The sequence below is a fragment of the Brachyistius frenatus genome, unplaced genomic scaffold, assembly GCF_029030835.1.
Source record: "Brachyistius frenatus isolate BFR_SWC_R1_liver_20210118 unplaced genomic scaffold, ASM2903083v1 Contig_39, whole genome shotgun sequence".
NCBI classification, from domain to species: Eukaryota; Metazoa; Chordata; class Actinopteri; family Embiotocidae; genus Brachyistius; species Brachyistius frenatus.
The window spans coordinates 793112-809167 of NW_027210638.1; the positions used below are offsets into that span (position 1 = coordinate 793112).

At 43.2% G+C, this 16056-nt stretch overlaps 1 protein-coding gene across 2 annotated transcripts in view; it reads right to left on the minus strand.

Moving 5' to 3' along the window:
* Window positions 1-269: 269 nt before the first annotated feature.
* ldlrad3 (low density lipoprotein receptor class A domain containing 3) overlaps window positions 270-16056 on the minus strand; it is a 78935-nt gene continuing 63148 nt past the window's right edge. The window contains exons 5-6 of one of the 2 annotated variants that reach the window (XM_069701920.1): window positions 1496-1895; window positions 270-909 (exon numbers count right to left, since the gene is read on the minus strand). In XM_069701920.1, the coding sequence (XP_069558021.1) occupies window positions 711-909; window positions 1496-1895 (599 nt within the window). In that variant the 3' untranslated portion in view covers window positions 270-710. Of the gene's footprint in view, window positions 910-1495; window positions 1899-16056 lie in introns of both variants that reach the window. The other variant, XM_069701919.1, reaches the window with a different exon arrangement.

Sequence of the window (16056 nt, forward strand, 5' to 3'; positions counted from 1 at the left end):
TGTGATAACCGTCAATTTTAATACCGCGGTGAACCGCTGCAACTCAATTGCCTGACTTTGACCGTGTGCGCACCCGGTAATAACATGCGTCCTGGATGATCCGATCACGAATGGTCATCTTAAAGTACAGGTGTCAACACACCAAGGTCACGTTGAGATCCGATCACATTCAGAGGCGGTCTGGGGCGTATGTGGCCACAATCGTTTAGCAGTGTCAAAGCAAAGGCTCTAAGTGCTGTGAAGGTGTGTCGCACAAACAATACCCCCCCACTGAGACTAATGTTACAACATTACCCGTTAGTGAATGTCAGATCAACTCCTCCTTCCTTGGAGATGCAGGTTGTGGTCACTGATAGGTGTCATGCACAGTATTTCTTCAGGGGAGCAGAATTCAACTGAACTGAACTGAACTGATGACAAATTGATCAATGAACGTGTAACTAGTGGAGTTGTAGTGCCGCCATGATCCCAGCAAGGGGAGCCAGCACACAAAACTCAGTCTACCAGGCTGAGCTGATCTCAGTCCAGCTCTTCAGTGAGCTGATGTTAAGGCAGCGAGTTTGAGGCCACTGTTCGGTCTCTCAGTCCTCGTTGAATCTCCTCCTGCAGGTCTTTGCTGTGAGCTGTCCCGGCCTCACGCTGCGCTGCACCCTGCTCCTCCAGTCCTGCCCTCTCTGAGTCTTAAGTGTCATCAGTCTACAACAGCGCGGCTACAGCTGGTCCGACTCCTCTCTGGAGCCGTAACTCGGCTGCGAGCCCGGAGCCACAGTTCTGGGCGTGGAGGGTGACGAGGGATGAGCTGCGGGGTGGTGACTCAGCGGGTCCTCGTATTGAGGAAGCTCGCCCTCTGAAGGAAGTTCCCCATCTGGGAGGTAAGGGGGAGGAGGGAGATCGAACCAGGGGGGCCGACTGGGGAAAAACAGAAAGAACAAGTAGAGGATGAAGATGATGACAGATTGCTATTACATAAGTAATATGCACTCCATGTTTTTCGACTGGGACCAAGAGCCAGTGAGGACTCAAGGACGTGTGAAAATAACGCAATTATGTTAGAGTTATTTAATTTATGGAAACCTGAAACCAGCACGAATATCATTTTTGCATCATTAATGAAGCTATTATGCAGTTTTTCCACTTATTTGGAGCAGCTAGACCAAATGTAGCACATAATGCTTAAACAACTGATTAGTCCGCAGCTGGGAAAAAAACAAGAAAATTCATGAATGTTATCAAACAATTTTTAAACAGCAACATCCTCTTTTGTAAATAGGAAATTAGAACCAAACAGATTAGAGGATTAAATGATTGTTGATTATAAATTACAAAAAGCACTACCGAGATAGATGCTGACAGATATTTCTGCTAGAAAGTAGAAATACTTTGCTAAAAATGACTCATTTTGTGTCTGTGTCGTCATGGTTACAATGCAGCTTTATGGCTCAAGGCAAAAGATTGTGAACGTCTCTACGGTTGTTGAATTTATTATTCGTTTCACCTGACGTCCAGAACAGCTTGCGAGTAGGACGGAGGTGAGTCCATGGAGAGTCCCGAGGGATACAAGGTCCCAGGCAGCAGCTGCACCGCTTGAGGGGTCGAGCTGTACTGGCCTCCCGCGGAGGGGGAGCCGGGGGAGAGACCTGGACCTCCGGGATGTACGTGGCCCCGGTCCAAAATCACCAGACGGGACAGCAGCAGCGGCTGGTGATGATGGTGGTGATGTGAGCTTCCTCTTACACCTCTGGGCAGAAGGACGCTCCGTTTCCTCTGGTGGTGAAGGACCAGGGCCAGCAGGGCCACCACCAGGACGAAGATGACGGCGCTGCCGATGACGGCGTACGTGATGCTGGGGTAGTAACGCAGACGATAGTCCAGTGTCACAAAGTCCTGGCCGGGAGCTTCTGTGGGGGAGAGGGGGGAGATGAAAGACCAACTTGAGGATGGATGATGTAGGTGGATGGGAAAAGGGAGGAGAGGAGGTGGCGAGGGACTCACAGAGGTGGGGAGGGAGAGGGTGGAGGAAGGGAGGATGGAGAGAGAACAGGAAGTTGAGGAAACGGGTAAATGAGTTGCAGAGCCAGGGGGATGGAGGAGACCGACGTGAATATCAAGCAGCAAATTGTATTCAGGTTCATGTTGAAACGTATATTCTGTGATTCAATAGCGACAGCCTTTACTGGAGATGAGAGAGCGACATAATAAGCACAAAAGCAGTCCGCCTGTCCCCAAGAGTCCCCGGAGACAAGGAGAGCAGATCAGAGCAGAGGCTGAACCCCCAGTTCAAAAAGTAGGGACCCCATTCTTTAGTAAGAAAGAGCAGAGAGGCCACATAATTCTTTGTGAGGGCAAAACAGCTTACAGCATTTTTTTAGATAAAGTGCGACTTGAGTCGCTCCTGCACTGAAGATGAGAGAAGGCAGCGGAACACCAGGGGCCGTCACAGATTACCATGTTTGTCACAGGGAGAAGGAGAGTCTGCAAACGACGAAGGAGTCCGGGGAACTCGGCGTTCACGATGAGAGCTGTGGCCAGCAGTAACAAATGCAGAGATGCCAACCCACAGCCTGAAATGAGGAGAGGGACCACTGTGCTGCCAGAGAGCACTGCAACTTATTATTCCAGATAGGATGAGGGAATAGCACTTAAACATTTCCGCTGACTGATATTACAGTGTGAGAATTTCAATCAGGCACTCGGGATGAGGCTCATGAAAATGGTGTTTGAGCTTACCGGCTGACAGTACGGTTGTATTAAACAGAGAGGGAGAGCGAGCGGAAGGAATCCCATTTATTACGGAGCTGCAGAAAGGATGTGCTAATGAGGAATGGGCTACATAAAAGTATTTTACAGCTGCTGTTTCAGTTCAAATTACACTAATGCCTCAGGGGGCCCTAAACATCAAACCTCTGCATGCCTCATAAAAAGTTCAAAACACTTTCTATGTTCTGTGCGTTGCTGCTAAAAAAAGACCAAGTGCATTAAAGCCTAATTTCCTCAAAAGGACTTCCTTCTCTGTCCTCTGACAAATTCTTTGGTCAGTTGAGGATACTGCCCAGGAAGCTTGCCAGGAAATGACCATTACAAGATATCCAAGGTTGAATCAATAGTCTGAAAAAAAAAAATTCCATCTATAAGGATTAGAACCCCAGAAACAGCAAAGCAGTCGAGCCTTTTTGGAGCTTTTTGAAGTATTCCAGGCTTATATAGACTTAGAGGCCCTTAGGGGATAGTGTGTTTAGCAGAGAGTAGAGATTCCCTCTACATTTACAACAGAGCTACAGAGGCTCAGAGAAACCAACCAAAAATGCGAAGTGCCATAAAACGTCGACCGATGTGACCCTTTTCTAGTAAGTTATACTTCTGCCCCACAAAGCTACACCGACTAAAATGCTCATGAAAGGGAACTCCACTTTCTGATTCCAACAATTTAAATGTATAAACTTTTTATAAGCTCTGGAATTCAAATCATACATCGATAGAGGTTCCAGTGTGTGCTTAAAGGCGTAGAGGCACATTTTAGGGGGAAAAAAAAAAAAAAAAAAAAAAAAGGGGGACAGCAGCTGGTAAAAGACTAGAAACAGAGAGACTCAGCTGGCAAATAAAAGTGACGGGACGGTTGTGTGGTGAACTACTTGGAGGACAGGTGCGGTGACTGGCACGTGTTGTTGTTGCTGTGAGGTGACCAGCAGGGACCAAGAAACAGTCAGGCACGTTGCAGTGTTACAGAGGCTACACATGTTGTTGTAAGGATTAAACAAGATAAAACTTTATCGAACTTTATCGAACTAACTTTAGACAGAGCCACGCCAGCTGTTTTGTCCTACAAAACCGACCTGAACCTGATGCACCCCCGTTTGGTCTCGGACAGTGACGCTCTCCTTCTTGAAACCGCGAACGTCACTCCAAACACCTCGCCAGGCCCCGATGCTCCATTGCCGTCAGCTTTAGTCATTATTTCAAGGGTTGTCTGTTCAAGTTCATGGTGAAATCACAAATGCCAATGTGCCGGTGATCGCCAAATTGTTTGTAACAGGTGCTGATATTGATCAAACAACAAAACTCGGAAAACGTACTTTCAAAAGTTATCGCGCATTAATGTGCCGCCATCTGTTTGGGTGCAACGGGAATAGTGTCAGAACTTTTTGGTCGCACGTCAAAGTTACCCTCAGTTGTCAAACTATTCCTTAAAGAAAAAAAGAAAAGAAAAAAGGCCGCGGGTTATCAAAGCTCAGGATTTGTGAGACTATTCGTGTGGACAAATCAACAAGCTATCAGTAGAGGAGCGGTTTTTAAATACTTGTTTTCTCTTTCTCCCAGACACAAGGCTGCACGTTTCCTCTGTCTACCTGACCTTGAAGACTGGAGGGGGCTTCTGCAGTGCGCTCACACAATTCCCAACAACAACCAGCCTGGCGTACAGCCTGTTTATGTACCAGTGTGTAGTCAGGGGGCCCCATGGCTTAATTAAATCTAAGCTAATTCAGATGCTCCACCCGCCCGCTGCCCCAACCAGGCACCAGGCAATAAAACAAGCCCCCTCGCTCCCTCCCTCCCTTGTGATTTAAAATTGGCGAGTCCTTCACACTACCAATTAATTATGAACTGGACTCTCAGCAGAGAAAGACGAAAACAAAGAAGAATTATTTCCATAATTAACTCACAAAAAAAAAAAAAAAAAAGCACAAATAAAGAAATCCCACCACTGCCAACCTATGCCGCCTATCAGGTTTCGGTGCAGTCCGCTGGGAGCAGAGAGAAACACACACAAAAGAAACTTATAATGCTGTAACATTGACAATGGGAGTCTGTTCGGTACATTAGCAATGGAGGCCTAAAAGGCTGCTCCAAATCACACAGGAGATGAAAAGACAGGGAGTAAAAGAGAAAGCGACTGAATCAGCCTCCCTTTCTGTCGGAGGAGAGAGGTCCCCCCCCCCCCGCTGTGTGTGTGATTGAGCTTTGCGTTCTGTGTTCCAGCCCATTTCCTGTTTTTAGTTGTAGTTATGGTACAAAGAAAAAGGTGTGATCATCACATGCAACAAAAAAAAGGTGACAGGGCTCTCACAACAACAATGATAATTCCGATTCAAAAGAAAATAAACATTTTTCATCGCACTCAGGCGGCTTAACAAACATCCAGCGTTCACACTTTAAGCCCAAAGATAGGAGCACTCAGGGTTTAACCTTTTAGCTTCTATGTGTGAAAAATACTACCTGGAAATGTAATTTCTCTAAAGAATGAATTCAAACATCCAAATCTTGGAATCACAGATGTTGTGTTTAAAGATACATCAAAGGAAAAGGGTAAAACCACACACTCAGTACTCTGGTGCAGACATCTAAAGTGCTATACAAACGTTTTAGGCACCTCGGATGTTCGGGTTCGTAGACATCACGCAAAAGCTTGAGCCTAATCGCTCCCAAATTCCATCTGCAGCCAGACAGCAACCCCAAACGTAAGAAAGAACTTTCATCAGTGACGAGAAGAACAAGGACTTCTGCAACACCCTGATCTCTGTATCATCCAGTCAGTGAAGAGAAAGGATCAACTGAGACAGAATAAATCCACAGAAGAACTGTCTAAAGTTCTCCAGTATATCTGGAACAATCTATTTGATAAGTCCCGTGAAAACCTGTGAGAAAGTTCACCAGGAAAACTGGTGCTTCTTTAAAAGCAAAGGGGATCTCACTGAATATGGATTTACTTTCGCTGTTTACTGCAACTTTGATGACGCTAACCGATAAATAAAAACTATTCGTCATATTTGATATCTTTCTTTCTCAACTTATGGAGCCTAAAGCACAATCCCCTGTGTCCTCCCGGCATCTCTGACAGTGCTACTTTGTACTGAATTCACTTGATGGACATGTCATGATCAAAGTTAAACATCAAAGTTCACTACAGGCCTTCCTGTCTCGTCCATCTTGACATGAAAGGCTCAAGCACATTTGTGCTGCATGGATACTTGTGGCCTCAGAAGGGGTGATTATTTATTTCCCAGTTAGCTAAAAAATAAAGGATAAATGGTTGGTAGAGTTAAATCAGCCGTGACGATTGAAATAGCCAAATGTTTATATCAATGGTTGTAACATAGAAAGTACATAAAAATGGATGTCGTCACCCAGTCTGAAATGTGAAGCCAATGCAGTGTGTTAAAGTGCAATACCACTGAAGGCCACTAGGCTCCTAAAAATCGCTTGCTCCAATGGCCTCCCATTAGAAAAAAGTGTCAACTTCTTTCATGGAGTACGAAGTCAATACATTTTTTTCCACAAGTCATAATTGTGTCATTCACTAAAGTTACTCATTCTGATTAGTTTTCTGGCAGTTGATCTGAAAATAATCCCCACATTAATTATATACACGGCCTCACAAATGGGTGGGCGTAGTTCCCTCAAGTTCCCTATCAGATCGAATCAGATCCAGATGGCAACAGACAAAATGCCAAACTCAAGACTGCATAGCAGCAGTTCATAAACCAGAGGATGATGTCACGGTTGGGTGCCACGTGGGTTGTAAATAGCTAATGGATAAATAGTTGAAATAGCTAAAAGTAATTGATAAATAGTTCTAATATTCAGATTCCTCCACTCCAAGAGGCAGTTTTACAAATGCATGTTCAAAAGGGATGCACTGGTGTTCCACATTAATAACCTCACTCTGCAGTTCTCCCAGTGGCACTGGCACTTCCTACACTGCATCTATACTCTATTCATAAACTCATAAAGCTTCCATATGTGGAGGGGAGAGGGGCAAGGTGCAGGCTTTCAACTAGGCCACTTTAATTACATCAGAGTGCCTTCTCCCTCCCTCTCCTCCTCTCCCCTGTCCTCCACTCTCGCCTCCACTCCACCACTCCCAGAGCCTTTTGTTTCCCCCCTATTGTTTCTCCTCTATTGCCTCCCTCTCCCTCCCCTCAGCTCTCTCTCTCTCTCTCTCTCCACTTGCCATTTCTCTACGCTCTCTTCATGTCAGTAATTTACTGTCATGGAGATGACATGCACCTTGCCTTTATGATGTACAACAACTGCACTCAGCCTGGGTTATGCACTCAATAGAATGCTTATGAACAGCAAAAGAAAAAATGAAAAAAACCCAGTATCAAACTCTCTCTTTCAATCTGTCTCCACTTGCTCTTGCTTCCCCTCTACACTAGCCCTCTTCCACTGCCTTCTCTCTCTCCAATAGTTTTTTTTGCATTTCATTATCTCCCACCTGCATCAATATTATTTCCCCTCCACATGTGGGGAGAATTATAGGGACATAAAGAGGTCACAGACAGCGCAACAGTTGAAAGAGGACAGAGACAGAAACAGACATGTCCAAAGGGGGATAGAGGGTAGATAATAATGTCTTTTGAAATATCGTGTACACACAGTCCCCTAAAACTGAGCTCTGCACTCACTTTTTAAATCTTTAAATCTATTACAAGAGGCAGAGTCATACAGACCCCCTGCTGTCAGCCTTCTCTTTCAGGAACGCTCTCCTTTTTGCCTGGATATCTTTGTGCCATCTTTTCTAAACCCAGCTGACAATTCTAATTTCTTTGACAGCTTCCTTTTTTCTTCTATTTGTGAGAAATAAAAGAGATTAAAGCTGGCACTCGGCTGGGCAATGAGGTCATACCAGGTAAAAAAAAATAAATAAAAACAGAATCATGTTGGCCGATTCTAGCTTATCATAGATAAATACAGTACAGTATGGTATGTGTCTTTCATATGTCAAAGACAAGTAACAAAAAGAATAGATATAAAGCTATTTAGAAACAATCTGGCAATTGCATGATGTAGTTTGTTGAGTAAAAAGTGCAGATGAGTTTCCTTTTTAACTGTAAAATATCTGTATATGAGCATCTTCTCTTAAAGTCACAGTGAAACCGAAGTAAGGTGACGTACTGTACATCCCAGTGAAACTAAATCTGTGGATGGGGTTATTTACAATATGGTGACCCTGATTTTAAGATAAGACATTCGTCTTTTTCTGTTTTCCATGATATGGATTTTGTTAAATGACTTATGTTTTTATTTATTTTTGTCATATACTTAATTTCACTGTGTCTTTGAAATGCACAATATGTAAGATCACGTGTGTAAAAGTATCCATACAAGCAGTATATATTAGCAATGTTGATGTCTACATATTGTGTTGCAGAGACATCGATTTAATTTCGCATGCTAAAAAGCTAGCCTTGGCCCATCCTGTCTTGTAACACCTCTTTGGTGGTACAGTGAGTCACTGCAGCCTCCAGTCTTGCTTGGGCTAAAAAAAACAACAAAAAAAAACATATAAACTTAAAAATTTAAGAAGCATCTTGTTCAAAGGAATTCATTCAAATTCAATTCAGAAGCACGCAACAATGCCAACCTGGTGTTTGTGTGTCTGTATGTTTCACCCATAGATACTAGAGCACATTGGAAAACATCACCTTCTAAAGACAACGCCAAGATTTACATTATAATGTCGCACAGTTCGTGAGCAACCAGAGGAAGCTTACATATAAAAATCTTTCTTAGGTGAAATGAAAACAGAAATCAGCAGAGAAATGCTCCAAAACAAGATGAGACAGAACATCGGTGTACACATTCGGTACATGCCCACAAACACAGAGAACTGTATGTCGCCACTGGAGCAAAGTGCGGCCCGGTGTTAGTTCACAATGGGTTATTGAGCATGCGGTGATTAGAACAAGCTCTGAAGCACTCTTTTGTCTGTCTTTAATCACACAATGCTGCAGATGAACAGCAGACACGCCGTTGGGTTGCTGAGATACAAGCTTTTAATTTTTTTTTTTTTTTTTAAATGGAGCCCTTTATCCTGATTGGCTACCTGCCACTGAATATATTAACTAATCACTGTCAGAATACGACGATGAGTGAGCAAAATAAAATGAAAAGAAATCGGGCTAATAAAAGACTCCACATATCTTAATTGCCACACTTAAAACGGCTGTGAATAGAGGGAATGGAGATATTTCCCCCCTCTGGCTCATTCCAGAGGGAAAAGATAGGGGCTGCACAGATGTGCTGTACTTTCCCGATGCACTGAAGACTCATTTCACATTCACAAAGTCCCAGCTTTAAAAAGAGCCTAAAGTAGGGGGGGGGGGGGGAGGGAGGGGGAAATCATCACCTGGCTTTCAGCGTGCCAGGGTTTGCTGCTGTACGTCGAGGGCGGCTTCCTTCAGCTGTCAGAGGTGGGTCACAAACAGTGCTTTTCTTTACTGTACAGACACTTTGCCTGGTGCTAATTACAGGTGGGGGGGGGGGCTGCTGGTGCCTCAGTTGCACCCACGACGACAGTGACAAAATAATGAACCAGTGAAGAAGAGAGAGGAGCCACCAGGGGGCAGGCAGTTCACATTTTTACTAGCTACACAGGTACACACACACACACAGTACATACTCATTCAGTTAGTATAGGGCTGGCATCCAGGGCGGGGTGAGGGCATGCAGTGGGTCGAGGAGTGTGAAGAGGGGCGGTGGTGGCGGTGGTGGGGGTGGGGTGGGGTGGGGGTATGTTTAAAGCCATCTGGCTTTAAAAATAACCATGAACAGACGTGTGGCATTAACATACAGTCTCTGCATCCTGACTGCAGGCAGGAGCACACAGACCGTACTGTAAGTTAATCAGAGGTTCAAACACCTTCACATACACCCACACATTCACAGCCAGCTTTCAGATCCTCACACAAGTACAAAAACAGCAACACGAACAAAATCCCAGAAATCCTTTCATCCTGGCCCAGAGTGAGCTAACTACACCCCATGCCACATGGTGGAGAAATCTGATGAATAAAAAAAAAAAAATTGGGGGGAAAAGTTTCAAACAGCAAGTTGTGGGTTGTTGTTTTGGTTTTTTTTTGCTTTTACTTTCTTCTGGCTCCATTGACAGCAGAGTGGAATTTAGAGGGTGGAAAACAAACTCTTAAAGTGACAGCGTCGGCTGAAGTCTCAATAAACGTTTCAAAAAAAAAAAAAAGGATGTTCTGACCAAATCTACACCTGTAATTAAATTTGAGTCTGAATCTGGAATATAACACAATCGCTCCGCTGCCTTCATGTTTGTCTTCTGCCTGCTTTGCGATTTGTGATTTTTTTTTTTTTTATATATACACACTCTGCAAAGAAAGTGAGTAGGTGGGAAGCTAGGAGGTTTATCCCCCTGTCAACAAAAACACGCAGGTAAGGTGATGATACTCTACACGTTTCTTCCATCTCTACAGGAAGCATCAGAAAATTGTGTTTCGCAGTAACTGAATATTTCCGAGTCTTCGTGTTGACTCTGGAGATGAGAGGTTTAGCAGCACCACAGCCTGCAGTGGTTTTTATTTCTATCTCATGACACTATCTCATGCGATCCGATCCAGATCAACTCCAGCGGTGGTCCGGCTGATTCAGTCACACACTGACGGTGTTTGTAGTGGATGGTGTATTAGCGCCTTTTCCATTACCATACAATCTTCTTCATCTTGACAAGACTCCCAGATACGGATCAAACTTTTTAATGCCGCGTATAAATGGGGGTCCCGCTCGCATGTTGTCAGCGCTGCACTGGAGATGTATGGCGTTTGCTTGCGTGTTGCATCTTGCGGATGAAACATGTCCGCGCGGGCAGCGCTGATAAATGGCTTTTGATGCAGTCGTTCCTGCTAAGAAGCTGCTGCGATCCTAGAAGATAATAGGAAACATTTGGTGCTTTCACTGCATGTTTGACCAAAGTCTGAGACAACATTGTGGATTTTTTTTTTTTTTTTTATTAGGCGGCTGCTTGACACAATGTATTTGTAACAAATGAAACAGTTTATTGCTCCGACCTACTCCCACTACCAAAGCCTTCTGGAAAAACTGCCTGCCTGCAATCGTTTCAGGCTGCCCGCATTTCCAGGCAAAAAAAAAAAAAAAAAAAAAAGCGAGAGCTTAATTTATTCCAGTTCGCTATAAACACACTTAACTTGCGGATTTCACAATACAAGCAGCTGTTCGTAAAACTGCACTGAACTCCAATAACTCCAACCTCTCCCCTGACTTTTTAAACCTCTGCTCTGTCAAGCTCCTAAGGATGTGCACCCTTTACTTGAGGATCTGATCCCTCTTATTGTCCTCCGTTGTGCATTTTTGCTTTTATAAGCCGTCGCTGCCAACAAACTTCTCCCTGATGGAACATGAAAAATGTATTGATGGAAAGCTGCTCTGCCAAGCCACCCTCGGATGCAAAGAATGTTAACTGCTCTGCAACAGTGGTGCTTCAGATCCCTTTGGCATCCCACTATTAATATTCATGCCCCATGTTGTCACCCTTTTCCTGTTGCTGTGCCCTGTCATGTACTGTATGTCTGTTCTCGTTAGCATGCGCAGGGAAAGATGGAATTAATGGGCAGGTGTGTGTGTGTGTGTGTGTGTGTGTGTGTGTGTGTGTGTGTGTGTGTGTGTGTAGCTCTGTATAAGCCTTTGTCTTTTTTCTCATTACGACCATGTCGATGTTTTTATGGTTTCTTAAAAGAGAGCGGTGATTTGTGCAGTATGTGTTTGCATGTATTTTTGTCTGTCCGTCTCCATTTCTGTCCTCCTGTCTGTATATCCCTGTGTGTGTGTGTGTGCGCGTGTGTGTGTGTGTGTGTGCGCGTGTGTGGCGCTTTAGGGAAGAGAGTTTTTCATGCTTCATCGGGCCTCTATTTGCCTGTCCTGTAATAACTTGTCCGCTCCATTGCTTGCCACTATCAGACCCCCCCATAACACTCAGTCACAGCTTACTATAGGCGGCGAGAGCAGCGGAGGGAGTGTGGGTGGGTGGGTGGGTGGGGAGGGGGGGTGGGTGGGGTTACAGTTTATGGATGACTTCAGCATCTGGAGAACATCCCCAGGTGAGGGGGAAAAGAGCGGGAGGACAGATGGGGAGGACAGGACAGGAAGACTGAAGGGTAAATGAGATAAAGACGAGCAACTGATAGATTTTAGAGCAGTTAAAGTATAACAAGGGTTAAACGGTGCCTGTTGGGGTCAACAAAGTAGTACAGCTGATCAATACAGTGAGTAACACGACAACTAGTATTTCTACTAACAACACCTCAGACTGATTTAATAACAAATGCAATCTACGGTGGATGTTTTACTGTAATGCTAATATTGGTACGATAATGATGTCACGAGTTTGAGACAGACATAGGAAAGCTGCACGTTGATAATGTCTGGCGCTTAAGAGTGTTGACTATAACTGGTTCAGCCGTGACACAGCCAAGTGGCAACCAACAGTCATGTCGCCCATTGGTTTGTGAACTGCTGTTGTGAAGCATCGAGTTTGGATTTCGGTCGTGGCCATCTGGCTATCATCGAGCCGGAAGGGACCGTATTTGGACGGCCCGGAAAGGAGCAAGCGGTGAATCTGACTCCGTCTGATTGGTAAACCCGAGGACACCCCCCCCCCCCACCACCCCCCAAACACAGCTTTGAGGCCTAATATCTAATTAATGACTGAATATTTTTCAGGTGGACCACCAGAAAACTAACAAGAAGGAGGGACTTAAGCTAACAACACCATAGTAACTTGTGGAAAAAAATGTATTGCCTTTGTATTGTATTTAAGCTGAATGGGAGTCTATGGAGCTCTTTTGGAGCCAAACCTCTAGTGGCCCTCGGTGGTACTGCAGTTTAAGGCACTTCTGCGTTGACCTCATTTTTCTGACCCGGAAGCTACGTCCACTTCTGTATACAGTATATGGATCCAGCATGTTGAGGTTTGATTGAGGTGGGATAGTGTACTGTTGGTTTATGTATATTTAAACAACAGGAACGATTTCCACTGTTGGATCTACAATGCAAATGCAGCCGCTGCAGCAGAGTGGAGAAAGAATGAGGTACACTCATAAATATCAGGCTTCCGATTTTTTGTGAAAATATGTTATCAACATGAATATCACTTTTGTTTGTGTATATCAGAGAGTCAGACTCAGTAAAAGTTGCAGCAACAAAGATGTGTCCCTCCTGTGAGAGTTTCAACTCTTTTCTTTTTGTAGGGAAACCTTTCAGTGTGTAGTAGTGTGGCTGTGAAGGGAAAGCTATTTTTTCCTGTGGGAAACGGAAGAGCGGGGGAGGGCGAGAGGTTGCTCAGGACCGCCGAGAGGCTTTGACTACAAGCCCGTCCCACCAAACCTGATGGGCACGGTCTCCATGGCAACTGCTCTTTGGGGCCAAAAGGTGAGTCGGGAGAGAGCGGACGGGGTGGAGGCTAGCGCGAGACTGGACACGACGCGCACATGCCATGCGCATGCGTACAAAGCCTAGATGCGATGGAGATGAGTGATAAACCCGCGGAGATTAAGAATCCCATTTTGGCCCGCGTGAATGTGCAGGGATGAGATCCGCCGGCCTCTGCAGGAGGGACGGGAGACTATTATAATCTGTAGCCTGCAGCCAGACCAACAAAAACAGCCGGCCGGATGACGTGTAGGAGTCAGAGAGGAGATGCCGACTCATCTGACAGCTCCAGTGATGCTGATACGGGACAAGTGACTATTAGGGGTTGAATGCTGACGAGCTCTGGATGCCAGTCAGACGAGGAGAGAGAGAAACAGGATGTTCATTAAGTTCATGTGAAAATACAGAATGTGCTCCGTTACGTTTGTTGAAATATATTCCTGCTGTGAAGAGGTTTTAAGAAGTACGTCACAATTGGTTCAAATCAGTGAGAATAGTGAATTTAAATCCATAGAGAGAGCCGACATCTTAGATACATCTGCAATGTGTCTTGGAGGACAGAATAGAGCTGCATTAATTTTGGTGCAAAAGCCCTATTATTATCCAAAGAATTATTAGTGTCGTTCCTTATTTTTTTTAATACAAAGAACTGCATTTTTGGGGGCTTTATCATGTTCAAAAACTCATGAAAGATGGTACACATGTGTCTCCCGGTGGACGATTTTGTATTTTAGTGGAGTTTCGGGTTTGCGTCATAAAGAAGGTCAACAACAATACAAAACAAAATCCAAATATTAATGATAATATAATCATAATCGTATGACTTTTTTGATCATATTTCGGACGACATGCTATATAGTATGACTTTTTTTCATATTTCGGACGACATGCTATGGTATGACTCTGTCATATTTCGGACATCATGCTATAGTATGGTAGTCTAGCGGTCTATGACGCTGCATCAGAGCTGGAAACAAACTCATGAGGATGTGGGTTTGAGCCCTGCTCAAGATAATCCATGTATGATTTTTTTTTAAATTTCGGGCGACATGATATAGTATGACTTTTTTTTTTTTTTTCATATTTTGGACAACATGCTATAGTATGACTCTTTTTTTCATATTTTGTTGCCCAAAAAGTGACCCAAACGTCATTTTTGTATATAGAATATAGTATAGAGTATATAGTATTGTATATAGTATATAGTGGAGTATAGTATTGTATATAGTATATAGTACAGAGTATAGAATATTGTATATAGTATACCGTATAGAGTATACAGTATAGAGTATATAGTATTGTATATAGTATATAGTGGAGTATATAGTATATAGTATTGTATATAGTATATAGTATAGAGTATTGTATATAGTATATAGTATATAGTGGAGTATAGTATTGTATATAGTATATAGTACAGAATATTGTATAGAGTATATAGTATAGAGTATATAATATTGTATATAGTATATAGTATTGTATATAGTACAGAGTATAGAGTATATAGTATTGTATATAGTATAGAGTATATAGTACTGTATATAGTATATAGTGGAGTATAGTATTGTATATAGTATATAGTACAGAGTATAGAGTATTGTGTATATAGTATATAGTATAGAGTATACAGTATAGAGTATATAGTATTGTATATAGTATATAGTGGAGTATAGTATTGTATATAGTATATAGTACAGAGTATTGTATATAGTATATAGTATATAATATTGTATATAGTATTGTATATAGTACAGAGTATAGAGTATATAGTATTGTATATAGTATATAGTATATAGTATAGCCAGGGGGATGCGGCTAAGTTTGATGTTTCACCGTGACACAGGAAGTTGATATTTAAGGTGAAACGATGCTCCAAACCTCACAAAACTTTGCACATTCGTCAGGCACCAACTTTCATGAGTTTTTCAAGATGTTTAAAATAATAAGGAACGAGATCGAGAAAAAAAATTAAAACTGCAAGCGTGCTGCACGTCGGGGGAGCCGGCGGCCCCGACCCGCTGAATACGGTGAATTTACTGGGTACGAGCTTAACTGAAAAGGTGAATGGTGCCAGTAACCAAACACAATGAGAGACAGAGGCTGCATTTCTCAGCAAATGATGTCATCACATTAATGTTTGAAGGAAAATGACAATTTTGGAGGCAGACAGGAAAGGAGAAAGACTATTTTAAACTAAGGCCAATTACTGAGAATCTGGCAGCAGCAGGGTGTTTGCACTGTAGCAGGACTTGCCTTCTAATAAGTGGGTAGGACAGCCGTGAGGGCTGCTCAGTACTGCCGGCATCCCACATCTCTTCTGTTCTCATTGAGCTCATTCTTATCTGTAACGGTGTTTGTCCTCTCTCGTGTCTCTCAGTCAGTGGCTCAGATCTTTTGTTCTCGTCACCATTAATTTAAGTTTCACCGTCAGTTCAAATTATTTCACAGCTCTTCAAAGCGTTCGGAGATCTACGTGTCATCAGCAGCCTCAACTGACAGGATTTTTCAGCTTGATAGATGTGCTTGCAAATATGTTCCTTTCCTCTGCAGCAAACAGAGACTGCATCCTTTCGCAGGCTGCAAAAAGTATAACTAAAACAACTGAAGTTTAAAGTATCATATTGGTGGTTTTAAATGTTTAAAGTCATTAATTACAAATTGTGCAATGTATAAAATATTTTCCAAAACATACAAGATTGGAAAGGTAATTATTCCTTTATGTTTTAGAAGGTTTCTTCCATCGTGTTCACTTTAAAAGTAATTGCTTCCTATTGTGTTGTAATTGAATTGTGCTTGAAAGCTTGTCTTTGGAGAAGATTAATGGAAACATTTGAAAGGGACATATGCTTTTCTTTTCTTTTTTTGATC